This window comes from Epinephelus lanceolatus, chromosome 19, assembly GCF_041903045.1.
Source record: "Epinephelus lanceolatus isolate andai-2023 chromosome 19, ASM4190304v1, whole genome shotgun sequence".
Taxonomy (NCBI): domain Eukaryota; kingdom Metazoa; phylum Chordata; class Actinopteri; order Perciformes; family Serranidae; genus Epinephelus; species Epinephelus lanceolatus.
In genome coordinates, this window is record NC_135752.1 from 33,199,949 (window position 1) to 33,227,682 (window position 27,734).

Below are 27,734 nucleotides of genomic sequence, written 5' to 3' on the forward strand. Positions count from 1 at the left end.
CTTGAAAGTGATAGTTAGTTGCAGCTATACTTTAATCTAGCACATGTACAGTAATTGATGGTTGAGATGCTTGTCTACACAGAACCTAATGGGTGTATTTTGAAGGAAAATTCTTGGGCATTGCCGTTTTAACTTGACTAACCTGCAGCTGTGTTGAAGGACTTAATGTTCAAACCTCTGTGCTCTGTCTCCACAGTGTTCTTGGTAACCAGGATGGCTTTGAGTGCTATGAGCTGCAAGTCTGCGTCAAGGACTACTGCTTCGGCCGTGCAGACAGAGTGGTCGGCTTGGCCGTGATACAGTTAAGAGACATCATGGGAAAGGGCAACTGTGCGTGCTGGTACCAGCTCGGGGAACGCATCCATATGGACGACACAGGACTCACCGCCATGCGAATCCTCTCCCAGCGCTCCAATGACGACGTGGCCAAGGAGTTTGTGAGGCTGAAATCAGAGACTCGTTCAGCCGAGGAGGGCAGATGAGGAGAGGTGGGAGAGAGACAGAAAAGATGGAAGGTCTCTTGAACGTCTTTGTGAAAAAGCAGGGAATAATTTTTCATAGATGGCCATGTGGACTCTTACTTAGACCTTCGACGTGTCTTAGCTGCTGTTGACTGTTTGGTGGCGCCTTGCCAAGCTCACCGACACACTGTCACGTTCACACTTGGGGTATTTTGGACTCACTGTTCCCCTTCCTCAAACACTCACATTATTTACCAAGCTACTGTACAGTATAAACACTGGCTCACTCAACCTTCACACTCACCAGCTGTTGCACCAGGCAGTGACCACTTACTCTGTCATTTAACCTCTGTTTACCCCACTCTCCTCATCAGCTAGAGTGGCACACTGTGCACGCCACAGCCTCGAAGGAACAGAGGACACCAGGCTCCGCTGGAGGGGCCAACGAGTTCCCCAAACCTCCCCAGTGTTGTTGTGCAATAACCCCACCTGAACCCTTCAAACCGTGGCCATGTGTTTGATGCCTTACACTCTGAAAGCTGTGAATGTGTGAAGTACAAAAGTCTTTCTGAATGCCTGAGTCTGTAGCTCCACTCTCACGGTTTGAGTAAATGTGAAAACACTATGGTTTATCTCATGAAGGGGATGAATCGGACAGCTGGTAGCTCAGAGACAGTCCCAGTTTTTAGGGCCTGGTTTGTATATTGCGTGGTTTCACAAGTTAATCCTGTACGACTCTTGTTTTAAGAGAAGATACCGAAACTAATAACCCTTAATTGTACCCCTTAATGTAAAGGATTAATCAGTTAAATGTGTGCCTTGCCATTTTCAGTTTTCATTCTCCAGGAAAGACAACAGTGATATGATCAGTACATAATTTAAATGATAAAATCAACAACAGTATGATTGACAAACAGGACCAAGAGTGCAGACACTGTATGTTAAAGTTGAATGCTGTTTTGGCCATATTAATTTATTAAGTATAAACTCTATTACCAACTCTAGTGTAACCATGACGGTGCAGCCATTTTATTTATTTTTTATACATATTTATTTTTGTCTGTGCTTTTCAAAGCCCGTGATTTAAAATGTTGTTTACCGCTGGGGACGGACGTGTTTGCCAGGAAAGTGTGTCTGAGAATTTGCACAGTCTGAATGAGGAGACGAGATACATGCCCTCAGAATAAAGTTAGTGTTTGTTAAGAAATTAAAAGCAAACTTGGCGACCTGTGTCCTTGACTTACAACAGTGATGACTGTCTTTTAGAAATGTTCATTTATAATTAAGTAATTTTACATGTTGAACTTTCAGGTTACAACTTTTCTTCCAAAAAAAAAAAAAAAAAAAAAGGATATCTGAACATTTGAACACAGGCTCATCAGCTGCTGAGTTGTTAGGAAGTGTAGAATTACTTGCGGTTTACATATATCTTCCTGCTCTGTCTATGAGTGGCCTTACTTTGGTGAAAAAAATAAATTACGTGTATCTTTTTAATCTTTTTTTTTTTTTAAATCCTTGTACTCCCTTTGGCTCTCAGCGATGAGGATCGGCCACTTCTTTGCCTGTAATGATGTCAAATAAGTTTTCCAAGTGATGTTCCTTATCATTTTGTACTGTTTATCTTTGATTATATTGTGAATATCAAGGCTGGGTCTGTTTTTTGTGTTATGTTCCCCTGACATTTTGTAAATGTTTCCCTTAAAAGCTCTTTTATTAGTTTGGTATGATGTCAATTAAATGATGTTTTATGGACAGGAGGAGTAATATATGAGACGTGTGCCAGTGACTTTGTTGATAACTGATGGAAGAATATTAAAATGTAACTTTTAATGAAGGATATTACTTTAATATGAGAACCTCAATGTGTGCACATTTTTAAACCGATGACACTCTGTAGAAACCACTAAACCAGATTCCTCTTTGTTACAGTAAATGATCCCCTGTGAATACAAATGTTTCATAGCCATTCTTTAATATTCATGTTCCTCGTGCCAAGTTACAAGTGTTCACTTTTTTTTTTTTTTCTATATTTTCTAAATTTGTTAACCCTTGCACTTTCACTAAATCACTGCAATAGTTAACAAGTACAGTGTAACAGTCACGGTAAATGCATTTTCGTGGTGTTTTCTTTGTATTGTCACTACTCTGAAATGTTGTTGTCACCATGTAAACATTCCCATTCATTAATTTTGTATAAAGTATTTGAGAAGTATCTAGAAATGTGTCCACCTGCTTTTTTCTGCAGATTTTTCTGTCTTACAAATTTGGTGCCAATGGGAAATTTTTTTTCCACTTGAGTTGTTCTGCATCACTTATAAGGCAATTCATTTCAGGTAGTTGAATGTAAATGCTCAGTTAAGCTCATTTGTAATTTGATAGAAATAACTTTGTCATATTTGCTGAAACTGTCACTATATCCTAATTTAAAAGTAGATATTAAGATTTCACCTTGTTGATAAAGCTTATAGTCAGGGCTGGCTCAGGCTTGCCTTGAACCAGCCCCTAGTGAGGCAGATGTAGAGTCTGCCAGAGGACCTACTACGTTACAATGAGCCCCTTCTCTTTTTCTCTCTCTTCAATTCTGAAAAGTTGTTTTTCATTTGTTAAAATCTGTGTCCTATTACTGCATGTCACTAATTCGGCTTCCTCTCCGCAGCCTTTGTGCTCCACTGTCGTGCAGGTTCCCTCAAATTACAGCTACGCCTGGATCACGGGTCATGGTTGCACCACTGCCGTGGTCCTGCCTGATGCCAACTACTGCTGCTATTATTATTGTCATACTTCTAATATTACTATACACATGATTAGTATTGTCACATACATATACTATGGTATATTAATATATACTTACATGTGCTCCAGAATTTTTTTTGATTACCATCACTTTAGTAGTTTTGCTGTCACAAAGACACACATGCATACACACAAGCTCTTTGTATATACTTCATTGTTTTACATTCATTCTCTGTGACCACTTATCCTTGGGCTGGAGCCTATCCCAGCTGACATCGGGCCAGAGGCGGGGTACACCCTGGACAGGTCACCAGGTTACATTTCGGAATCTGTTTCAACTTTTCGGTGCAGGCTGCTGCATCTTTTTTTCTTGCATTTTTAGCATCCCCTGCAGCCCCATAGCCACAGCTAGTCGCAATACCCACATTCACATGAATGGAAGGAACAACATTTTCACCACAGTGCCAAATTGGGGGTGAATGCAGCCTTACGCAGCTGTCAATCACTGCTCTTGAACTGCAGTCAAACTACCAAATTAGGCAGCACTGATCAAATATGAATCAAGATTCTGTTACTGCATTGCCTATTTCTCACCTCAAGTATTCTCAGACATTTTTTTGTGTACTGTTTAGCTGTAAAATGAGAATGTTATCTCCGGCCAGTGAGCAAAACTTGCTCACTTGTTTTCAAGATGGCGGCCAGTTCAGGTCATTTCAATTGAATTGATTTGAATTGAATTCAACATGGCGGCCAGGTCACAAACTTTGTCATGTTACAGCTAAACAGTACATACCTTATCAGCGGGACTTTACTGCAATGCACGAGCAGTGATTGACATGATTGACTGCGTTAGAAACTCCTCGGCTCTGATCGGTTGTTTTCCTTCAGCTGCGTTAGATTCTTGCAAATGCCAATAGGAGCACTACAAGGAGGAGGCCTAGGACCATGATTTTTTCTACATACTTTCTGTCACATGTACTACTGTCAGGATGTAGTGATGGCCTGGTTGCTGAACTGTTGCACCAGCCTTTCTATATCAAATCAGAAATGTCGTTATGATGTCTTCTATCGGTAACTCCTGTTTAATAGGCAGTTAAAAAAATGCAATATGTTCTTTTGTTTATGCCCTTTTTTTCCACTTTGATTGCCTGGGAATTGATCCACGAGGCATGTTTGGGTGTTTCCTGTTGAGGTCAGAGTTGAATCTTCTCAAAAACAGTAGTCCCATCCATTTTACTACTTTGTAAACATAATGTGTGTGTGTGTGTCTATGTGCATGCACCTTCACACGCGCGTACACACAATAACTAATTTAACAAGCGGTTCATGTTGAGGTCCCCTGGACGACACAGCTTTCCTTTGTGTGTTGGAGCCCAGGTATTAAATTCCATTTCTGAAAGCACCTGCTGTGAAGTCACAATATTCACTCACTCACTTTTAGTGCATCATTATTTATTTTTCTATCCTTTAAAAATGCAACAGATGTCTGGCTTTTCTTTCTTATAAAAGGAGCTGATATAGAAAATACATCCCCAGTCTGAGCATGCGTACCCATCACAAGGTGTGTTACATACCTGACCGCCCAGTTCGCAGCCATAGTGTTGGCCCCTGATTGGCTGGAGCCATACACCTGTACTGTTGTTTTACTGCCCCGTCTCACCATCCAGGTCCAAAGATCGCTGCACTGTTTGCTCAAGCCCTGAGCTGTTAGGCGCAGGGGGATCCCAGCTCTTCCTGCATGAACCTGAAACCTCTACAGTAGGCGCCTCTCTCACCACCACACCACCTCACCTGTCGTCCATCCTGCGTGTCTTTCACCCACCTGGAGGCCCCAGGCGAACCCCCTTCTCTGTTGGCGGCCGGACGTCCAGACGGAGCAAAGACGAGGGCCTGGATTTTACCATATCTGAGGAGGAAGTGAAGGGGAGACTGAAAATTGTAGTTTTTTCCCCCTGTGTTCCTATGTCTGTGTGCAGGACTGAAAGGACACAAGAAATCACATTTTTGTTTGAGGTATGTGGCTGATTTTTATTTGTTTTGCAGACACTGGGGGAAATGGTGAATGTGCAGCACTTGTGTGGAGGAAGATCAGAAAGGCGCTCACATTTTAAACCTGTTGAAATGTGTGAAATGAATGGCTAATCAAAGTCCATGCCTAGTGGCTCAGTCACTTCCGATTCACAATAACACCCTCAAGTTCACAGTTGTGTGAGTGTGACTAGAACAATAACAGAGGGAGTGAAACATGTCCAGGAGCTGGGTTTAGTTTTCTGAATTGTACGCCAACACAAATGAAGGATTTACTTATCTTAAAGATGATTTATTCTTTTCTTTACGTGGAGAACACACACTTTTTTGACTCATTTTGAAAACCAACACAGGGAAATTAGTGTTTTTTCCTTGCTATATATTCAGCTGCTGATTTCTGGTTGTTTTTATTGTTATGGATTTCACTGTGGAGGTTTCATATTCCTTTATGGGAATGATCTGCTGTTCCAAGATGCAGGAAAAACACACATATGAAACAAATACTTAATTTTCTCCTGTTTTCAACATCTTGGAATTCTTGTCTGATTCTGATTCCTACCAAGTCAAATGTTCATGGTCATTATCGCCCCTTAATCTCTGTGGTTATTGATTATCTGCTATAGATTAAACTATGGTACAAAGGGTTGAGAAGGGAGTGGCATGATGTCTTTACAGCCCTGCAGCACAGATAAACTCTCCAGGATGTCGCCTTATATTACCTCAATTAAAGACGCATGCATGTCGTAGGTGTGCTTTGCACTTAAATGTCATGTTTGGTTAAAATTTTATAGAAGTATGCCTTAAATTTCTTATTTTTTTTTTAGCTTAAATGTAATTTTTTTTGACAGTTTCTTGACTAAAAATTACAGCTCTTGCTTCTTTGGTGTGCAAAACATCAGGAATCACATGTTATCTGTGTGCATGCTGTATCATTTTGGTGGGTTTTGTTTAGCTTGCAGTTGGCAGTAATGGTAAAAAGTCAAATAATGGTCCACATATTGATGATGCAAGTGGATTAAGTGGACATATCGTTGCTGCATCAAGGCCTTATCGAGCCCCAAAAATATCGACCTTTGTTTTAATCATTCCCTCTTCTGCACCTCTTCCTCATGACTGATTTTCAGCAAATGCTCTCTTTGATGTGTCAAATCTCTACTTTTAATAAGCAATCGTTTCCTCCGCTTATAGGCCGACTAGATTTTTACACTGAACCACCATTGTACGCAACCTCCACCCTCCATAAATAACCTGGTTCCTCCTCTCTTTTGCCACAGTTTCCCCTTTCAGTCACCATCTCTGTATGCTCTGCTTCACAAACTCTTCGTCACTCTGTGATAAGTATACACATGCTCTTTCTCCAGGTGTGAAATATGGAGGACCTGAGCTAAAGATGGGGTCGGTAGTGTCATTCTTTGGCGGGTTATGTGGCAAAGAGGAAAAGAAAGGTGAGATGTGACGCTTACGGAGTTTTTGTAGTTCTTACATCATGTTTGTAACATACAGTCAGTGGACTAATGGACGCTAACACTTCTCTCCCAATGCTCCTGCAACATCTTCACCCCTCTTGTTTTTAATCTTTTACTTTTTCACAGAGGAGCAGAGACACTTCCGAGCTAATGACAGGCCTTTCAACCTCTCCTACCACTATGCTGTGAGTACAGAGACAAAGACTTTTTGTGTAATCAAAAGATAAGATCAGATGGGGAGGGACACCTTTTACAACTTTAGCCAGCCATGTGCTGTCCTTACAAATTGAGTTTTCTTAAAGGGTAACTTTGGTATTTTTCAGCCTGGACTCTATTTTCCCATGTTTTTGTGTCAAAGTGACAAATGAGAACAACATTTTTTGAACCTGATCTGGTACTGAGCAAGACCACTGCAGCTAACAGCTGTGAGACAGGTTCAGATGTAACCTATAGGGGCATTTGTGCTCTGTCATTTTACACCCACTAAGAGTGCTTGTTTTTGCCACTGACAGGCTCAGATTGTTATTGTAAGTGTCTGACAAATTAAGGAAACAATCGTACGAGACATAAACCTTTAGTTAAAGAGTAAAATCCTTTTTGTTTAACGAGAAACAGACTTGAAATCGCTAAACTTACCAGACTTCATTTGAATAAACAGTAATTTTAGGCAGCATATTTTCACATCACACTGGAGGGAATTTAGAGCTTATTTAAAGTAAACCAGAGATGGTGATTGTTGGAAAAGTGGAAAGATGATCTAATATGGTTTTCTGGGTTTCATTTTGGTTCTGTGGACTTTGCATAAGGTGTGTTTTAAGATGATAAAATTACTGTTCATTTAAATGGGATCTGGTGGAGCTGCCTTTGGCAATTTCAGGGCTGGTCCTGGTTAAATCTTACTCAGGATGTTAGAATTTCAGCCCATCAAAGGCAAAAACAAGCACTTAACAAGAATGTAATCGACCTTTAGCTAAGCCCCGCCCCTTTGTGATGGTCCGACAAGCTGTCAGAGTAAGCATGGAGCCTACACTGTAGCTAACTGCACTCCCTGATGAAATATTAAAATATTGTTGGAGAAATGAAAGAGTGATTCCAGAGAGAAGCAGACAGAGGGGTCTACAGTCTGTGTTTGAAGGATATATCCAGGATGTCAAACTGACTCAGCAGCAACAACAGGTGAAAAAGACAAAGATAGTTAGAAGCTAAAGCCGAACTATAGGCTACAGATCACAGTGTAAAAGTGAACCACCACATCACTGCTGATCGCCACACAAGACAATGAATATAAAGGGAAACTTTGCTGATGTTGAACCAGCTGTGTGGCATCACAGTGTGTGCAGATGAACGGTGTTTGGCTACGTTATGATTGGCCAGTCTGCGTCTAGGGGGCGGGACTTGGTGAAGGGCTTATTGACTGACATTGATGTCACATTGCAGCCTGTTTCACCGCTTCTGATGTTTCAAAAATTGTTTCCATGAGTCATTTAGACACAAAAATATGGAAAAAATAGGGTCCCCATGGGAAAATACCAAACTCCTTTACGTAAAAGCCATTTCACATCATGTCTGAGTACACATCGCTGTAGCTGTCATCTGCTTTTGTCACATTCATGTCACTTTCCTCTACTTCAGGACAACGCCATCAAGACCTCCAAGTACAACCTTTTCACCTTCCTGCCACTTAATCTCTTCGAGCAGTTCCAGAGGCTCGCCAATGCCTACTTCCTCTTCCTCATGGTCCTTCAGGTAGACACTTCTCTTTGTTTACCTTCTCTACGACTGTTAGTGGGCTCTACACGTTTCAGTTTTTTAGGAATTCTCACAAATTTCTCAAGAGTATTTATGCTCACTGATCATAGAACAAATTTATTTCTTATCCACATAATAATTAGAGAAGAAATTTTACCTTTGAGAGTATTTAGCTTCCAGAATATTTGATTCCTGTGTCAATAGTGCATCATTTAATACAGATGCAAGGTATTAAGTGTGTATGTGTGTGTGTGTGTGTGTGTGTGTGTGTGTGTGTTCTGTTGACAGGTTATCCCACAAATCTCCTCTCTGTCCTGGTTCACCACGGCCGTCCCTCTGATTTTGGTGCTGTCTATAACAGCAGTCAAAGATGCCAGCGATGACATAGTAAGCTGAAATCATAATAATCGACTGGGACTAAACACAGCTCTGTGTTCAATAAGTAAAGACTAATGCGGCTCAGAAAATAAGGAACTGAATTCAAAAATGTAATTTAATGAAAATGATTTCACTGTTTGTTGTTCCGTCTGAGTAGAACAGACACAAAAGTGACAAGCAAGTGAATAACCGCATGGTGGACGTCCTCATCGATGGAGAGTGAGTCATTTAAATCTTACATTGTAGAAATACACAGCTGTAAAACAGTTTTGAGCTTTAAAAGGACATCTTTTTGTGCAGTGTTGTGATTTCATGATGTGTTTTATTTTTCCATTTTTTTCTGGCAGACTTAAAAGTGAAAAATGGATGAATGTTCAGGTTGGAGACATAATCAAACTGGAGAATAATCAGTTTGTCACAGTAAGTATGGAGATACTAGAACAAAGGTTCATTTGTATTTTCAAGGGAATGTTAACTGTTGCATTATTGCATTTTATAGCATATGTTTTTATGCTTTTAGTGATAACAGCAACTCTGAGTCTAAGGCAAAGTTCCTATATGTGATAATAAAGTTTATCTCATCTTATTATCTTATTTATTTCCAGCTGTCCATACTGTATTTAATCTCTGGTTCTGATTTCAACTGGTTCTCTTCATATTTATCCAAGAGATCCTTCTTTGTCTCTATCAGTACCTCATTTTCTTCCTCGACTCCCATCTCCTGTGGTGTACCCCAAGGCTCCATACTTGGTCCAATGCTCTTCTCCATTTATTTACTTCTGTTAGGCGGCATTATTGAAAAACATTACAATTCTTTTCACTGCTATGCGGATGACACGCAGATCTACCTCCCCTTAGAGCCAAACAACATCAGCAAACTAAATGAACTCAGTAACTGTCTTCATGGCTGCAAATGTTCTCCAGCTCAATGAAAGCAAAAAACTGACGCTATTTTATTTGGACCAGAGCATTTGACCAGCATTATTTCTCCTCATCTTGGCCCATTGGCCCTCTCTGTTAAATCACATGTTAAGAATCTTGGAGTCTTATTCAATTCGGAGTTTGACACTTAAGTTTCATGCAGCAATTCTTTGTACATCTGACCTGGAGAAAGGCATGCCATGCCTTCATTTCCCCCTGCCTGGACTATTGCAATTCATTTTATTTTGGTATTACTCAGTCTTGTTTATCTTCTCTTTAACTAGCACAAAATGCAGCAGCAAGAGATTTAACACTGACTGTTTGTTTTTAAAGTGCTATTGAAATAAAGTTGACTTGACGAGGCTAACGCTTTCATTCTTAGGCAGACCTTTTGTTGCTGTCCAGCAGTGAGCCTCTCAACCTGGTCTACGTAGAAACAGCTGAATTAGATGGGTGAGTGTGCAGTGCTCTGTGTGCACGCGCGCGTGTGTGTGTGTGTGTGTGTGTGTGTGTATGCGTTTGTGTGTGTAAGCATGGCTGACGGCTGATGTCCCCAACTGTCTTGGATTTCCCTTCATTTGAATCCTTCTCATGTCGTCCTGGTCTCCCCCAGTGAAACCAATCTGAAGGTGAAACAAGCCCTGACTGTAACTGGAGACATGGGGGACAGCATTGATGCACTGGCTAAATTCAATGGTGAGAAGCTGAAAACGAAAAACAACACCAACAGATTTTTAGAATTGCAGTATGGCTTCTCAAGGTGCAAGTATGCTTTCCTCACAGGTCTGTACCCCTTAAAAACAGGTGTTATATAGTCTATAACTCCTCATACTCCCACTCAAAACTTGTGAGCTGTTAACTTGGATGTGTTGCTGACATTAACCTCTCTCTCAGGTGAGGTGCAATGTGAACCTCCCAACAACCGTCTGGACAAATTCAAAGGAACCCTGAGTCTGGACGGACAAACCTACTCTCTGGACAACGACAAGGTGCTGCTCAGAGGATGTACTCTGAGGAACACTGAGTGGTGCTTCGGTCTGGTCATCTTCGGAGGTTAGTAGTTCTTGCATGGGGACTTCTAAGTGTCAGCAGGGGGCGCTTATGCTTCACACTTAGGACCGTTCCAGTGGGAAAAATCATCTATTATACTCTACTTAACAGTGGCTCAAAGCTGCTGTCTTTGGCTGTTGAAGCGTTACCACCACTTTGGGAAAGGACAAACCTGCATTCAGTTTGCATATTAAATGCTAACGTTGGACTTTGAGCTTTCGACTGATAAGAAATTATTGTTATTAATAATTATATGAAATCCACCAGCCTATTTAACTGATGGCAAAAAAGAAGCTAAACAAAACCTAAGAAAGGGAAACTATATTTTGAGAGATTGCCCCCCTTAAGAAGCCAGAAAAAAGTTCACGCACCCCCTATCCTCAAATTTAATTTAATTTCATTAATCAATATTAACATAACTGGGGAAGCAATGTAACCATAGTTACTGTACACATTATATTTTTGGGTTATTTTAGTTACTTGAGACACCAATACTAATTAATGTATTACACTGTACTGTTAAAAAATGAATGTTTTTGCAGGAATAATTTTTTTTTTTGACAGAATTAATTTGAATTTTTACATACAGTCATTTTTCCTTTATCATCAGCGGTATTTCAACTATTTTTTTTTAATTTATATTTTTTCACATGTACCTTTAAGTTGCTATTTTATGTCCCCTTAGCCTTAAGTGAGACTGAGAGTAACTATAGTTCCTACCTGACATTGTTTACAGGGGACAGGTGTTAGTGTTGCAGTTAGAGTGAAGCGGTGTAAACAAAGTGTACTCACAAAAGTAAAGTGCAAATACAATTTTCTAGAATAGACTAAACATTATGTATTAGTGACAAATAAAATGTATCTGAGGCAGGTTTTCCCTTCAAAACAGTCTCTGCATGTGCTGTAAACATGCCTCTATCTGCATGCATGTCAGTGTGTATCAACGGGAGGTTGAATCTTTCCAGGTCCTGACACCAAGCTGATGCAGAACAGCGGGAAGACAACATTCAAACGGACGAGCATCGATCACCTGATGAACGTCCTGGTGTTGTGTGTGAGTTTCATGTACACGCTCACTGTCACAGGAATACACATGAGCTGACATGTAGCCATGTATCTGTCTCGAAGTATCTTTAACACACATTGAAATGAATCCTCAAACTAATCAGGAGCATTGAGTAAAATTTGGAAAGCTTCTTGGCATAAATGGAGGAAATGCAGTTGGGGTTTTCATCTGTATTCTAGTAAAACTACTAGGAGGTAACTTACCAGTGCTGTGTCTCTTTGCACTTGTTCTTAACACAGTACAAGTCATTTAAAGTCACTGATTACTAAATGCTCTTTGACTACCCTCATAAAAGCATCTGTCTGTCAGATCTTTGGTTTCCTGGCGTCCATGTGCACCGTTCTGGCCATCGGCAACGCGATCTGGGAGGTCAGGGAAGGCTCAGTTTTCACAGTCTTCCTCCCTCGTGATCCGGGGGTCGGCGCCGCTCTCTCATCCTTCCTCTCCTTCTGGTCCTACGTCATCATCCTCAACACGGTGGTGCCCATTTCTCTCTACGTCAGGTACATTACAGCACAGACAGTGAAATCAGAAAGCAGCGAAAGATGTTGTGACAAGTTCAGATGCAAAGTTGTTCTGTTTTGTGTGTCGCTGTCAGTGTGGAGATCATCCGTCTGGGCAACAGCTTCTTCATAGACTGGGACAGAAAGATGTATTACCCCAAGAACGACACCCCTGCCCAGGCGAGGACCACCACACTCAACGAGGAGCTGGGCCAGATCAAATACATCTTCAGCGACAAGACCGGCACCCTGACGCAGAACATCATGACTTTCAACAGGTGCTCCATCAATGGCAAAGCCTACGGTGAGCGTCTCTGCTTGTATACAAGCTCCAGAGCTGAACAGACACACCAGCATGGGCTGAATGATTCATTTTGGAGTGTGTTTCTCTGTCATTCAGGGGAGGTGTTTGACTTTTCTGGTCAAAGGATGGAAATAACAGAGGTGAGAGGAGATTACTGAGGCATGAATGTGAGTCTTGTGTAAAGTTTGTGTGTGACTCCAACTCTTCTGTTCCTCTTGTCTGTTTCTTTGTCCCTGCAGAAGACAGCGAAGGTGGACTTCTCCGATAACAAGCTGGCTGATCCAAACTTCATCTTTCATGACCACAGTTTGTTGGAGACTGTGAATGAGGGGAACCCAAAGGCGCAGGCCTTCTTCCGCTTGCTGGCTCTGTGCCACACCGTCATGCCTGAGGAGAAGGAGGAGGGTGAGCGCCCTGTAATGTCATGGTTCACAACCTTTTTCCTCAAGGGACCACTTTTGTACTATTGAGTCAACTGACGAGCCCCGAATATGTGACATATTTATGGATGTTTTATATTATATTATATTATATAGTTGTTGTAAGGGACTGTTCTCTACTTATCAGGGGTGGCTGGGGTGTGACTTTGTTTGTTATTATTTATTAATTTATTTTGACCCTCCCTGAAGCTACAGATATTTTTCCTTGAGCCTCCCTGAGTGACTGGGAGAAAATGTATGACCCTCCCTCCACTATAAATTAGTTTTACTTTTTAAAACTTACCGTTTGGTGTTTGGAAGTGAAAAGTTAAAAAGGTAAAGCCACAATCCCGGAGTTTTTTATTCTTATTCATGCTAGTTAGTTATGCAATTGGTTTATTTTTAGCCACATTTTAAATCAAATGTAGAGTAAAGTCGTTTTGATGAAATATCGCTATTTTAAGCTCAGATTTGTTTGGGTTTTTTTTTTTTTTTCTGAGGCGTTCATCACACATGATGTGTCCAAGGAGTGTCGGAAGTTTGAAAATCCACCAAAGGTTTTTGTTTTTACAGTTTCTTGCTGTGATAAATAGTGTAATTTTGATGATGTAAAAACAAAACAAAACATATCTTGGAAACACAAATTTGGAGGGCATGTTTTTTTGTTTTTTTTTAATTGGCAATTTAATAAATTCAGAATACAGCCATTTAAATTTTTATGTCCCTCCTTTTAGCCAAAATAAAAAAACACCATTGCCCCCCCGCCTTTTTGAACCCCCCCCAAATAACAGTCCCTAACTGTGTTTTTCATTTTTTCATTTTATTTTATTTTATTTTATTTGTTGTATTTATTTATTTTATTTTGTTTTGTTTTATTTTACTTTACTTAACTTTACTATAATTTATTCAATCATCATTCCCTTCCCCCTTTTTGACCCCCCCCATGAATAACAGTCCCTAACTGTGTATTTATTTTTTCATGTCATTTTATTTTATTTATGTATTTATTTATTTTATTTCATTTTACTTTACTTTACTTTATTCAAAAACCATTCCCTCAGTTCTCCACCATGCCTTATTCTGTGAGATTTTGTAAGAAGTTTATATCTCGAATGATAATTTAAACTTTAAAAATAACAATTTAATTTTGTTTTCTTCAGAGAAATTGATGACATGCTGAGATTTGGCCTACTGTATGTATTTTTAAATAGATTTTTTAAACCCTTTAAATCCAAGAAGGCCTCACGACCTCTCATGCAGCAGTTCTGTAATGTATTGCTTTATTACTACATGGGAAATAGCTCTAAAGGTTTAAAACAGAGGATCTACATTGCTTATTTTGTCCTGAATAATACAGATCCCTCTTCCTTTTTACTCTCATATCTTTTTCCTCTTCATATTCACCATTCAGCAGCTCCAGGATGAGATGATTGAAAATGTATTCATACCACTCTAAGATCTGAAAACACTTGACTTCAGTGCCCTCCAGTGGTGACAGACAATAATGCACCTAGTTTTTTTTACATATTAACTTCTTTTTTTTCTTTTCCTCTCCTGTCATCTTCATCTCCTGACAGGCAAGCTGTACTATCAGGCTCAGTCTCCTGATGAGGGCGCTCTGGTGACAGCAGCAAGAAACTTTGGGTTTGTGTTCCGCGCACGCACACCAGAGACCATCACGGCAGTGGAGATGGGCCGAATGATCACCTATGAACTCCTGGCTGTTCTTGACTTCAATAATGTGCGCAAGAGAATGTCAGTCATAGGTGAGAGAGAGTAGAGGCATAATATTTGGGGTGTCTGTGTTTTACAGGTTGTGAGAATATGGTTTGGGTTGCAACAGATTTTTTAAATTGGAGGTTATATTTGAGAACTTTCCCATAGAAATGAAATCCAACTGCCTGATTTTGAACTTTCGGTACCATTTCATCACATATGATATGAAGCAGCCTACTTTATTCATGGTTCTGATGATGTTGCTTGTAATTAACACCCACCTCTTCATCATGAACATGCTCATGGCTGGATAGGAAAACCCAGAGTTGACTGAACTAGTTGATAACCAGCTTTGTAGTATCCATTATCCAGACAGTCAATGTTAGGGTTAGTCAAGCCAGATAATGGAAAAATATCCTGGGTAGGTTGAACTGGCTTCAAGCTGCCCAGTACCTTCAAAATAAAAGCATTAACAAGTGCTTAAAATGAACTAAAATAATGATACCAATCTTGTAATCAAGAAAACCCAGAGTTAACCCTGAAGTTACCTCGCTAACTTTGAATCCTGCTTCGTAACACAGGCTTAAAAACAATGAACAGCGCCAACAGATGTCTTCAATGGCCCCCACGAACTGAAATTTCTGTGTCCAGTATGTTCATTTAAATTCATGTCATCATGCCAGTCTGTCATGAAAGTTTGCTAAGCGACTTCCACCCTGATTTCCAGTGCGCAGCCCCGAAGGCAAGCTGACTCTATACTGCAAAGGAGCAGACACGATCATCTTTGAAAGGCTGCACCCGTCCTGTAGCAGACTGGTGGATGTTACCACCAGTCACCTCAATGTGAGTGATGCAGTTGGATGTTTGTGATGTGTGTGCCGGTATAAACAAATGTATATTCCGAAATTCTCAGGACCTTTGTTTTAAACTGCTCTGAATTGATGCACTAAAATAGGAGTATGCAGGTGACGGCCTTCGTACTCTGGCACTGGCCTACAAGGACCTGGATCAGAGCTACATGGATGAATGGCAACGGCGGCACCACGAGGCCAGCACTGCCATGGAGGATAGAGAGGAGAGACTTGATCAACTTTATGAGGAGATAGAGAAAGACCTACTGGTTAGTCCACCTGCTGAACACTTGGCTAGATAGTTTGACTCAACGATTGGCTGGTTAAGTCCTCGTTAACTGAAGTGCCGATAAAACCAGCATTGCTTTATCAGCATGTTTTTTTCTGTGATTTTAAGTCTACTAGCGAAAGAATCTGAGCATGGCTTTTAAAAATGTTGCTTTCAAAGTACAGTATTGGAAAATCACATCACCAAGCTGTGTTCTGTGGTGTGTAGCTGCTGGGAGCGACAGCTGTGGAGGACAAGCTGCAGGACGGCGTACCACAGACCATCGAGCAACTGGCTAAAGCTGACATCAAAATCTGGGTGTTGACCGGAGACAAACAGGGTCAGTGTCACATATTCTGGTTCATATCATACGTTTTAAGATGGGTGAGGTAACACAGTGATATAAGATATATATTTTTATGCTCTCTCGCTGTTAATCTCAATGTGTCAGGAACTCAGAGAGTGAACATTCGGCACGTTTGATATATGAAATGCATCACAGTAACTGTAAACATTGATGTTTTGAAACAGAGACAGCGGAGAATATCGGCTATTCCTGCAACATGCTGAGAGAGGAGATGAAGAAGATTTTCATCGTGGCGGCCAATACAGCTGAGGGAGTCAAAGAGGAGCTACAGTAAGTCAGATAGAAAGAAACAACTGCAGCACATGAAGTATCTGCTGATCACAAGCTCTTTCAGCATACTGAATGAAAGTTGTATCATTTAACGGGTAATTTTTCCAACATCAACCTATTTATATAACCAGGAAAAAACAAATATCTAGTTACTTGTGCAAGTAGGTAACACTCACAACACACAAGTACTAAATTTCACTAGAACTTTAGTTTGAATCAGGTAGGATTCCCAATCTTCCGTTTTTTTTACATTTTTTGTTTGTCTCAGACAGAAACTACGGGTTTATGACAAGTCGTGCAATTACAGCTCCTATACAGTGTAAAGTGAACTGGATGTGCTCCTCTCTGAACAGATATTTTTCTTACTTAAGCAGGATTCATACTTGTGTGACTGCTCTATGCAGAGCCTACGCCATAGCCTACACATGTGGCCGACGCCAGTGTGAGCATTCATACTTGTGCGGTGGTGTGTCTGTGTCACTCTGCAGTTACACCTCCAAAATAATAGTCGGCGGCAAGGTGTCTGTGAAGTGCTGTAAAGTTTAGTTGATTCAAAACACACATTAAACACACATTAAACATGGCTTAATGGAGACAATTTCAAACACAAGTACACAAATCAGCTTCACTATAACTCGCAGCATTCACAGACAAACACTTGTCTTTATCTGGACACGTTTTCCCCACAAATACAACATGCTAATGTTTTTAGCACAAGCCTATGGCATTTTACATTGTATAAATTAGCCTAGCAGCTAGCAGACTTTTCCTCTACTCCTGTGAAGCCAGGGACAACAGCAACATTTAACAAAGGTAACGCTACAAAATTCGTCTCCATTACAACTCACAAGGTTCACCGACAAAACAACTGTCTTGTACTGAACACGTTTTCCAAACAAATACAACATGCTAATGTTATTAGCACAAGCCTATGGCATTTTACATTGTTTAAATTAGCCTAGCGAGATTTCCTCTGCTCATATGAAGCCAGGATAAATCACACACGAGACTTAAAATGCTATTTTTGTGGAGGCTTTATTGTCTTCACAATTTATTGTTTCTTATCTGTGAAATTAAAGTAAATAAAAGCTTTGTTTCCACTGAGGGAAATGGTTTCAGCTTACAGAAATAGACAGGAGGTCTGCATCGCCACAACGTGTTTATATTTCTGGGGAGGTGCGCATCAGGCTGACAGCCTGACAGGCCTGCTTTGCCTAGTTACACCTTGCCTAGTCATCTCAGGTTTGTCAGTTTACACAGATTAAGATTTTCTTCATCACTAACATTCCTACTAAAGGAGGAGGCATTTTAGAAGGCCACTCAGGAGGCAATATATTTACTGCTAAACACCCATGAAGGAGAGGAGTGCCTGATTAACATTTATCATTAAACTCATTGGCATGTTAATACTTAAGCCCCACTGACATCATATTTTAAGTGTTGATGGCAAGTCTTTTGGCAACTAATAAGTTCAAGTTCATTTGCTTCTATCCTAAACACATTATTTTCTAAAGAAATACAGTTCATAAAAAAATTGCTGAGCTTTTAATGAACTCACGCAGCCATGTCCATGTCCTCCTGTTTCCAGGAATGCAAGAAGGGAAATGTGTCCAGAAGCTGCAGAGGAGCCATCTGTGGTCAAAGCTCATGCAGGTCTGTTTTGGCTTCAGAAGACAGAGACTGTGCAGGATGAAAAGGTGGACGGAGAATATGCCCTAGTTATTAACGGACACAGTCTGGTAAGACGGCTTTTTGGGGTACATATCTATTTTTACTAGCTGCTGATTTGACAAGAAATTTAGTGTCTTTTTGCCTCTATAAATATCATTGATCCAGAAAAAGTCCTGCTGGATGTCCTCTTTTTTATTTCCTATTTTTATTTTTTATAAAGTTGCTTGGCCAGGCCCATAAGGTGACTTACACTTGCTGAAAAGTCACCTCATTGTACAATTAAAACACACACATTGGCATTTTTAGGCTCAGAATATAAATTAAACTACTTTTAGGTCGATCAAGGATTAATTATTTCTTCACTAGCTTCATTAACCGTATTCCTAACAGTATGCAGAGGACTTATTTTTAGTGTTTGGCTGAGTGGGATTGAGTGGTTGTGTTGGGGGTACTTGACCCATGACCTCATTACAGTCCTCTAATCCCGTCTTCCCTTTGGTCCTCAGGCCTTTGCACTTGAGAAGAACTTGCAGCTGGAGCTGCTTAGGACAGCATGTATGTGTCAGACAGTGATTTGCTGCAGGGTCACCCCTCTGCAGAAGGCCCAGGTGGTTCAGCTGGTAAAGAAATACAAGCAGGCTGTCACTCTGGCCATTGGGGACGGGGCCAACGATGTCAGCATGATCAAGGGTGAGCTCATTCATCTCAGATGCTATTACAAGGACAGCAGTAGAACCAAACAGCTAGAAAATGCTTACTGTTACTCATTATGTGTCTGTCCGTCTTTCAGCTGCTCATATCGGTGTAGGTATCAGCGGTCAGGAGGGCATGCAGGCTGTTCTCTCCAGCGACTACTCCTTCGCTCAGTTCCGTTACCTTCAGCGCCTCCTGCTGGTGCACGGTCGCTGGTCCTACCTACGCATGTGCAAGTTCCTGCGATATTTCTTTTACAAGAACTTCACCTTCACCTTCGTGCATTTCTGGTACGCCTTCTTCTGCGGCTTCTCTGCACAGGTGAGGGACATGTTCATAATTGATTGGCTACAGGCACAGTGAGTCATCTTGTAAGGGTCAGTCTAAGAATAGTGCAAACTGACTTTTTGAGTCTGTGTTTCGATTCAGTTTTAATGTTATGCTATGATGTTGAATGATGTCGTCCCTCAGAAGTGATGTCATGACAAGCTGCACATAAAGAAGTATCTGCTGTATGTATTAGAGATTACAGAATATGTGTTGCAATGTTCAGGGGATGCTCAATATAACATGAAGATCATACAATATAATACATGCTGCTCCACAAGACCACAAATCACAGTCTCATTAATTACCATAAAGTTAAAACAACACCTCCCACAATTCCAAAATGAACTAAATATTGTGGCCTTCATAAAAGTATTAATCGCTGGCTTGTTTAAGTGCACTGCAACAACCCCTCAGATGTCCCCTATATGCTTAAATCAAATTCAAGAAACCTGTATGCACGGTTGTCCATCCACAAAACAAAAATTTAAAGGGACGGTTCACTCCCAAAATCAAAAATACATATTTTTCCTCTTACCTATAGCGGTGTTTATCAGTCTAGATTGTTTTGGTGTGAGTTGCAGTTGTCACCCAAATAGATGTCTGCCTTCTCTCAAATATAATGGAACTAGGTGGCACTTGGCTTGAACTACATTGAACTACACCCTGCAACCGTATCACCTGGCAAAAGCGTGCATCTACTCATAGACAAGAGGCTCATGCTCAAGACAGCGTGAGATATAAAAAGTTGGCATCGTCCTTGGCTGAGATGTAACATCAGCTAGCTCAGTGGTGCTAGATGAGCTAACAGTAGATGCACACTTCCTTCTGCGCCGTGATATGTTTTCCATGAAACTGTTCACAACAAGGTCTGTGGATTATCTTGAGTAACCAGGTCATGATTTCTACAAAGAGACATTGCTGTTGAGTTTATCAAATGTATTTTTTTATGCTTTGAGCTCCACAAACAGAGTGACATCTAGTTCCATTATATTGGCTGTTAACTCCAACACTCAGTAACTTATGCCAAAACAATCTAGATTGACAAGTAATACTACTGAGGGGTATTCCAGGAGGTTCAACAAACTCTGAATCTAACCCTGAACTCTGAACTGATTTACCCTGAGATGGGAAACTCTGAGTTACCGGTTCCAGAACAGCTGATTAGTTCAGTCAACTCTGAGCATGTTCACTCTGAGTTAAGCCGACAATAAAAAGCCATCATCAATGGAGCTCCGACTCCACGATTCACCATGGCAACAGGTAAATAAAAGACAGCGCCTCCATTTTAATCCAGTGGATGTAGAGATATTAATGCATGTGTAGCAGACGGTGCACATTTATCTTTAAAAGAAGAGCTTGAGTCAGAGCGAGGAAAGTGTAAATAAGTTAACCATAAAGTAAAAGTAATAAAAAAGTTTTATTCAGTGTTGTCCATTTATTCATCATTTATCAGACTTACATTTCCTTAATGAAGATAAAGTGGTGGAATCTGACTGTGTATCAGGCTGTAGATACATTACATTATATTAATAATATAAATAATATATTTGTTCAGATTTAATCTGATGGGGAAAAACAGGAGGCAGCAACTGAAAAATAGGAAGATTTAAAACATATAGGCTAGGCTATAGATCAAAGACATAAAGACATGACTGTAAACTCACAGTCTGACCCAGTAATAATATGTTTTGCACTTGAAAAGACGTCGAGGTTAAAAGACAGTAGATTTTAAAATGTTGCACATCTATTTGTATCTTGACTCAACAGCATTCAGTGACTTTATTTCAGCTACAAATGTAGTAAATTTAAAGACAGTGAAATGCTGCACCATTGCTCACTCAGAAATATTAACATATAATCCCCAATATCAGGCTACAGGAATTATGTTCCATCAGTGCGACCAATGACATCAGTGATAGAGATCATTAGTCATTGATATTACGTGTCTAAAGCTTCATACCGATTTTTAAAATTTAAATAATTAGACCTACACATTATGTGCAATAAACATTTGGGAGCTGCTCTAACAGACTGACAGTCTGATCCTTGTGCACAGTGTTATAAAAAATAATAAATATAAAAAGGACAGAGGTTTGATTCTGAGCTGAGGGTGAATTCTCGCTGTGTAATATTTGAATGTTAAGACAAAAGCTGATGTCCAAAGAAATGATTGATGTGCATAAATTCAGTAACTTAAGACAGTCCTGAGTAACAAACTAATATCCAGCAGGATTTAGACTGTGACAGATGGTAAATCTCCACTAATGAATGCGCTTCGATACAAGCTTTGACACGGACTGAATGAATGAGGAAATGAAACAGCGTGTAAGAGGGAAGAGACAGAGAAAAACTCAGGGTTTATTGAAGAAAACCATGTTCACAGAGTCTGTTACCATGGTGACCAACTCAGAGTTTCAGTTACCTCTCTTTCTGGAACGGATAACTCAGAGTTTCCCTCATCTCAGGGTTAACTTACTCTGAGTTTTCACATAACCCGCTTTCTGGAATACCCCCCGGGTAAGAGGAAAAAATGTGTTTTTAATTTTGGGATCAACTGTCACTTTAAAAGCAAAATACAAATTGCAACAACTTTTTTGATGAACATACGATTGTAGGCATGTCCTCCTGAGACCTCAGCTTCTCTTTGGTACACATTTTTACAGTCTCTGAGCTGTTTGGGATCAGTAGGACCCGATACATATAAAAACTAAACACTGTCTTTGAACAGGAGGTAGTTTTAGATATCCTCATATGAGGACATTAGGTTTATTTGTAATAGTTACAGTGTGTCATAAAGAATAAAACAGTGTCTGTGATTTGTTCATTTAGAGACTCTGCATTAATTTTCCTCTTTTAAAACTCCAAGCAAGGAACGTCCTTTTGTCTGTAGAGACAGTCTGACCATAAAAAAGTCCCAGCATCCTCAAATAAAGACCCAATGTCCTCAGAGGAGTACTTCCTAATTAACGGCGTCCTCTCTTTTTACTGTTGCTAAAATTGGTCAAATGTGTTGCCATATCAGACAAGTTACAACCATAAAATGTGATCAGGTTTTGGAAGTTGTCGACGTTTGTGTCGGGATCGGCTGCAGACTGACTTGGCAGAGATGGCTGCCATCTTGTTTTTACATGGTTTAGTGTATTGTGCTCTTACTACCACTAGATGGCACAAAAAGTGTCCACGGACGAGGACAACAGGTCTGAGTTAAGCAGAATGAAGTATAAGGTGCAGCAAACCCAGAATGTGATGTCATCATATGAGGACACAAGGTCTCAGGAGGATAGACATAAGTGCGTACCAGTTTCTCAATGCTGTATTTACATGTTTAATGTTTCCTCTGTTGTTCTTGTTCATAGACTGTGTATGACGAGTGGTTCATCACCTTGTACAACCTGGTTTACACAGCTTTGCCCGTGCTTGGCCTCAGCCTCTTTGACCAGGTATGCACTAAGAAAATTGTTGTAAATACCTCCAAAACTCAAATCTGACACCCACATCTGTATCCTTTACACTTTCTCATGTCTCTTTCTAATCCTCTGTTTCCGTAGGATGTAAATGACCGCTGGAGTTTCCAGTACCCTCAGCTCTACTCTCCAGGCCAGCTCAACCTGTATTTCAGTAAGAAAGCCTTTGTGCGCTGTATGCTACACAGCTGCTACAGCTCCCTCATCCTCTTCTTCATCCCGTGGGCCGCCATGCAGGACACGGTCCGAGATGACGGCAAAGACATCGCAGACTATCAGTCCTTTGCTTTGTTGGCACAGACCTGTCTGCTGGTTGTGATGAACGTACAGGTGAGGAGAACAGTTCCTGTCCCAAGAAGCATCACAGCACACTGCAGGTTCTTATACACATGAATTAACATGCACCAGAATAAAATATAAATACGTTTTTCAGCTGTGTCTGGACACACACTACTGGACCGCAGTGAACCAGTTTTTTGTGTGGGGCAGCCTGGCCGCTTACTTTGCCGTCACAATGACCATGTACAGCAACGGCATGTTTCTCATCTTCACTTCCTCTTTCCCCTTCATCGGTGAGTAGATTTAGCTCATCTATGGAGGCAGAGAGGTTGTTAATGCCCATGTCTTCAAATTTTTAGTATACAATACTCTAGAGTTGTAAAATAATAAACACTTTTACTTTGTGATTCTGACTACTGGTCTGTTACTTTTGGAACTCCAGGCACTGCAAGGAACTCTCTGAACCAGCCTAACGTGTGGCTCACCATATTCCTGACTTCCCTCCTTTGTATTCTGCCTGTGGTGGCTTTCCGCTTCATTCTCATTCAGCTCTGGCCCACCATCAACGACAAGGTGAGATAACACATGAGACGACTATCAAACCATCTTGTCTTTTATGCATCCTTTTTTTATCACCTTGATGAATAAAGTTATCATTCTCTGACTGACATGATATGTCTTACGGCAATGCAGCATTTGAACTCGGCCCTCCCAGGTTACAGTTTGGATTGTGATGTGAATAAGGCAGCAAAAGCGATCAAAAAGAATGACTGTCATGATATTAATCAACCTGCGATTTTTACCCACAGATGTTTCGAGCAGTCATGTATGCTTAATTAAATACATATTCCTAAAAACCTGAAGCATGAATGTCTTTAATACTGTCTGTGCTGGAACATCTGTATTCCACCCTCTGTCTGAGATGCTCCATTTTAGCACCTGTCAACATTTCTCAGTGTCTTGTCATTGTAGCCAGGGAGCATGAATGTAGTCTCGCCACCAGACAATCAGAGATCTCCACCTTCTGATAGTCTGGGGACACTCCTTTCTAAAGTGTGTTTAACACACCGGCGAAAACGGCCGGCAACAAAGCAACACCTCTTGCATTCTTCTCGGAAATGTGCGCTCCCCCTTTTCTCGTCCGAAAGGAAACAAACACACAGAGAGCTTGAAAATGGATGCTGAGAGGTTTAACTCTGTTTTATCAAATGTGTGCTCAGTCCACAAGATTGTGGAAATGAAGGACTTACAGCGACTTGAGCCATTTTGTACCGCTGCACGTGTTTCTAGTCGGACTATGTTTATAAGCACAAGAGTTCAGCGAGCCACCGAAGGACCAGCCTGCGGATTTACTATTGGTTCTGCAATGTAGGGAGTTTTTTTAAACTCTGAAATTGTATCCGCCCATCTAAACACAAAATCATGGAGAAAGTCATCAGTCTTTAGTTAAGCAAAGCGTCTAAAGACTGACTTCAGAGTCTAACATGAATGTAACAGAGAATAGCACCTTCTACGTGAAAAATTACCCATAAATGCTTCTAAACACAACAGGACATGTTTCAGCAGGAATATGATCCGAAATCTGGGGGAAATTCAAAACCTCAGCAACCAGGATCATGTTTCCCTGACATTAGCATGTAGCTACATGTAGCAGTGTATTTGCAGGCAGGGAATGACTGTGTTAAGCGGCACTTTCCTCCGTTAAACATCACTAATAAAAATGCTACTGGACATATTACAACAGGAATATGATCTGATATCTGGGGGAAATTGGAAACCTCAGCAACCAAGATCATGTTTCTCTGATGTTAGCATGTAGCTACATGTAGTATATTTGCAGGCAGGGAATGACTATGTGTAGCGGCACTTTCTTCCGTTTAACATCACTAATAAAAATGCTACTGGACAGGTTCCAGCAGGAATATGATCCAAAATCGGGCTGAAATTAACATCGGCAACCACAATCACATTCCCCTGATGTTAGCTTGTAGCCATATGTTTCAGTGTTTGCAGTCAGAAAATGCCTGTGTATAGCGGCACGTTCTCCTGTTAAACATCACCAATAAATATTTCTAAACACAACAGGACATGTTCCAGAAGGAATATGATCCAAAATCTGGGGGAAATTTAAGACATCAGCAACCAAGATTATACGTTTCCCTGATGTTAGCATGTAGCTACATGTAACAGTGTGTTTGGAGCCAGGGAATGACTGTGTATAGCGGCACTTTCTCCTTTTAAACATCACCAATAAATATTTCTTAACACAACAGGACAGGTCCCAGCAGGAATATGATCTGAAATCTGGGGGAAACACATTGGAAACCAGGATCATGTTTCCCTGATGTTAGCTTATGGCTACATGTAGCAGTATATTTGCAGCCAGGGAATGACTGTGTACAGGGGCACTTTCCCCCTTAAATATTAGTAATAACAGCATAACTGGACTGTAACATGATCTGAAATTGGGCTAACTTAACAACATTGGCAATCAAGCTCATGTTTTCCTGACGTTAGCTTGTAGCTACATGTAGCAGTATATTTGCAGCCAGGGAACGCCTGTGTATAGCGGCACTTTCTCCTGTTAAACATCGCCAGTAATAGCCTCTACACATAACTGGACATGTTCCAGCAGGAATATGATCTGAAATTGGGCTGAGATTAACAACATCGGCAACCAGGCTCACGTTTCCCTGACATTAGCTTGTAGCTACATGTAGCAAAGTAGGCTACATGTAAATGCTCCGTCCTGAGCTGACATCATTTTGTCGCCAAACTAGATGCAACAGTTGGAAACAGAGTATTCAGAACAGTCTGAACCCTGAGGTTTTATCCACAGGGATTACATTTACATACATTCCACAGTATTTGAAACTTTGGCCACATTTAAGAAGTCTTCATTTAAGGCTTGTGTTTCTTTCCCCCTTCTAGGTGAGACATAAGTTGCGGAAGGAGGCACTGCCAGCTCCTGCACCTCGCCGCACACTTCCAAGGCGTATCAGCCATCGCTCTGGCTATGCCTTCTCCCACTCTCAAGGCTACGGCGATCTGGTGACGTCTCGGAAGTTCCTGTTGAGACGACCTCTGAGGAGCCGCTCAGGCCTGTTTACACAAACAGACTCTCCTCTGGCTCACAATCAGCCACAGCACTACCGCACCATCGCAGAAGAACAGGAGGAGTCACAGAGCCCTCAGACAGGAGGTGTAAACCCAGCAGAGAGCGTGGGATCAGCATAAGTTTTTATTCTGGAGCACAAGCTCACCACCTGGATTGTTTCCAGGTTGAACCTTTACACTTAAAACTGAGTCTGACTTTGACTCAAGGTTTCTAATGGATGAATGTTGATATCACTGTGAAAAACTTGGCAGCATTTATAACCTGAAAGGACCACACTGGTGCTTCTGCATGTTTTAGCAATTCCAAATTTTTCCAATTTTTTAGATGAATTATCTTCCTTCCAGAAAGATATTGGTTTCAATTAATTTCATTACAATACAATCAACTTGTAGAAAACTGCATTAGCAGGGCAGTCAGTCATTTAAGTTCCTTAAGTTTTGTCAGTTTCATGTGATAAAATGTTTCCAGCAGGGACGTTATTTGAAAACCTGCATTCAAGAACGTGATTTGAGAGCAAGATGCTAAAAAAGCACTTTGAAATTGCAAAACAGAGAGATTAAATTCAAATTATTTCACAACGTGTTTGATTTTCCTACAACATAGCTCAGAGATTTAATGCTTTTCCATTCATTTCAAATCCACTTTGCATAAGCAAAACACAGCCTTGTTCCTCCGAGATAGTGCAACCTATGAAAAGTTCTGCAAGATAAATTTTTGACCTTGAACATCCTCACAGGGACAGCTTGTTTTTTAAACAATCCGTACTCACAGCTGCCAGAAGAGACAAAATAAAATGTACATTCAAGCATGATTTATTATGGCTGTGGATGACCAAAAAGCATACGGTATCCAGTTTGTACCTAATGGGCTAAAACATGCAAAACCAGAAACTGCGATGAGATTAACTTTGTGTCACCAAATGTTTATTACTGATCTGTAGAAATTGTTATAAAGTTAAAACAAATGTAAAGCTTGCCACCAGCTGATCTGGAGAAACTGGACGACCACACTGCCTGCAACATGACGTTGCATTTTGTACCGTTTCGATTTTTTTGTGTGAATTGTTAATACTCAGGGTGTCATACTGAAAAGGGATGAACCAGTGGTTTCAGTCGTAATTTACGATGAACCTATTTTCACTCTGTTGTTTACATAATTATATAAATGAAGATTTTTTAAAACATTGTTTTATTATTGTGTAATTAGTCTGTTTGTCCATTTAATATGTCTTGCCTTGTTAAAGATGGATTATATGGAGCCCGTAAGGGGACTTTGAAGGGGAAAAAAGATGGGTGGGGTTTTGCATTCTCCCGAGAAATGTGTTCGCTCTGTCGGCGGCTGCATACCACAATAGTATGGCTCGGGAGAACACAAAAGTTTTTTGAGAGAATTCAAAAGTTTCTCAGAAGAAAGAAAAAGTATGTATCTTACTATCCATCCATCCGCTTATCTGGGGCCGGGTCGCGGGGGCAGCAGGCCAAGCACCCCAGATGTCCCTCTCCCCAGCATTGCTCTCCAGCTCCTCCTGGGGGACCCTAAGGTGTTCCCAGGCCAGACAGGATATGAGGTCCCTCCAGTGTGTTCTGGGTCTGCCTCGTGGCCTCCTACCAGTGGGATGTGCCTGAAACA

At 40.7% G+C, this 27,734-nt stretch overlaps 2 protein-coding genes across 4 annotated transcripts in view; both read left to right on the plus strand.

Moving 5' to 3' along the window:
* unc13bb (unc-13 homolog Bb (C. elegans)) overlaps positions 1–2,673 on the plus strand; it is a 93,010-nt gene extending 90,337 nt beyond the window's left edge. For all 3 annotated transcript variants that reach the window (XM_078161900.1, XM_078161899.1, XM_033647236.2), the window contains one exon: positions 197–2,673. In XM_078161900.1, the coding sequence (XP_078018026.1) occupies positions 197–482 (286 nt within the window). In that variant the 3' untranslated portion in view covers positions 483–2,673. The remainder of the gene's footprint in view (positions 1–196) is intronic.
* A 2,196-nt stretch (positions 2,674–4,869) lies between these two features.
* LOC117270067 (phospholipid-transporting ATPase ID-like) lies at positions 4,870–27,283 on the plus strand. The gene is made up of 28 exons (XM_033647497.2): positions 4,870–5,207; positions 6,584–6,667; positions 6,815–6,873; positions 8,321–8,434; positions 8,726–8,824; positions 8,973–9,034; positions 9,163–9,235; positions 10,119–10,189; positions 10,350–10,432; positions 10,631–10,789; positions 11,752–11,840; positions 12,162–12,355; positions 12,451–12,659; positions 12,756–12,799; positions 12,899–13,064; positions 14,656–14,844; positions 15,522–15,637; positions 15,750–15,914; positions 16,142–16,253; positions 16,445–16,550; positions 18,139–18,289; positions 18,728–18,911; positions 19,012–19,235; positions 22,601–22,684; positions 22,793–23,038; positions 23,142–23,280; positions 23,430–23,560; positions 25,919–27,283. Exons 2-28 carry the CDS (start codon positions 6,613–6,615, stop codon positions 26,222–26,224), a joined length of 3,630 nt encoding a protein of 1,209 aa, XP_033503388.2. The 5' UTR covers positions 4,870–5,207; positions 6,584–6,612; the 3' UTR covers positions 26,225–27,283.
* The last annotated feature ends 451 nt before the right edge of the window (positions 27,284–27,734 follow it).

Bases quoted from the DNA above. Each gene is read 5' to 3' on its own strand.
- LOC117270067 (XM_033647497.2), top strand. From the start codon at position 6,613: ATGGGGTCGGTAGTGTCATTCTTTGGCGGGTTATGTGGCAAAGAGGAA. The intron at 8,435-8,725 runs GTAGACACTTCT...TTCTGTTGACAG, and splicing joins TCTTCCTCATGGTCCTTCAG to GTTATCCCACAAATCTCCTC. The intron at 15,915-16,141 runs GTTAGTCCACCT...TGTGGTGTGTAG, and splicing joins AGATAGAGAAAGACCTACTG to CTGCTGGGAGCGACAGCTGT.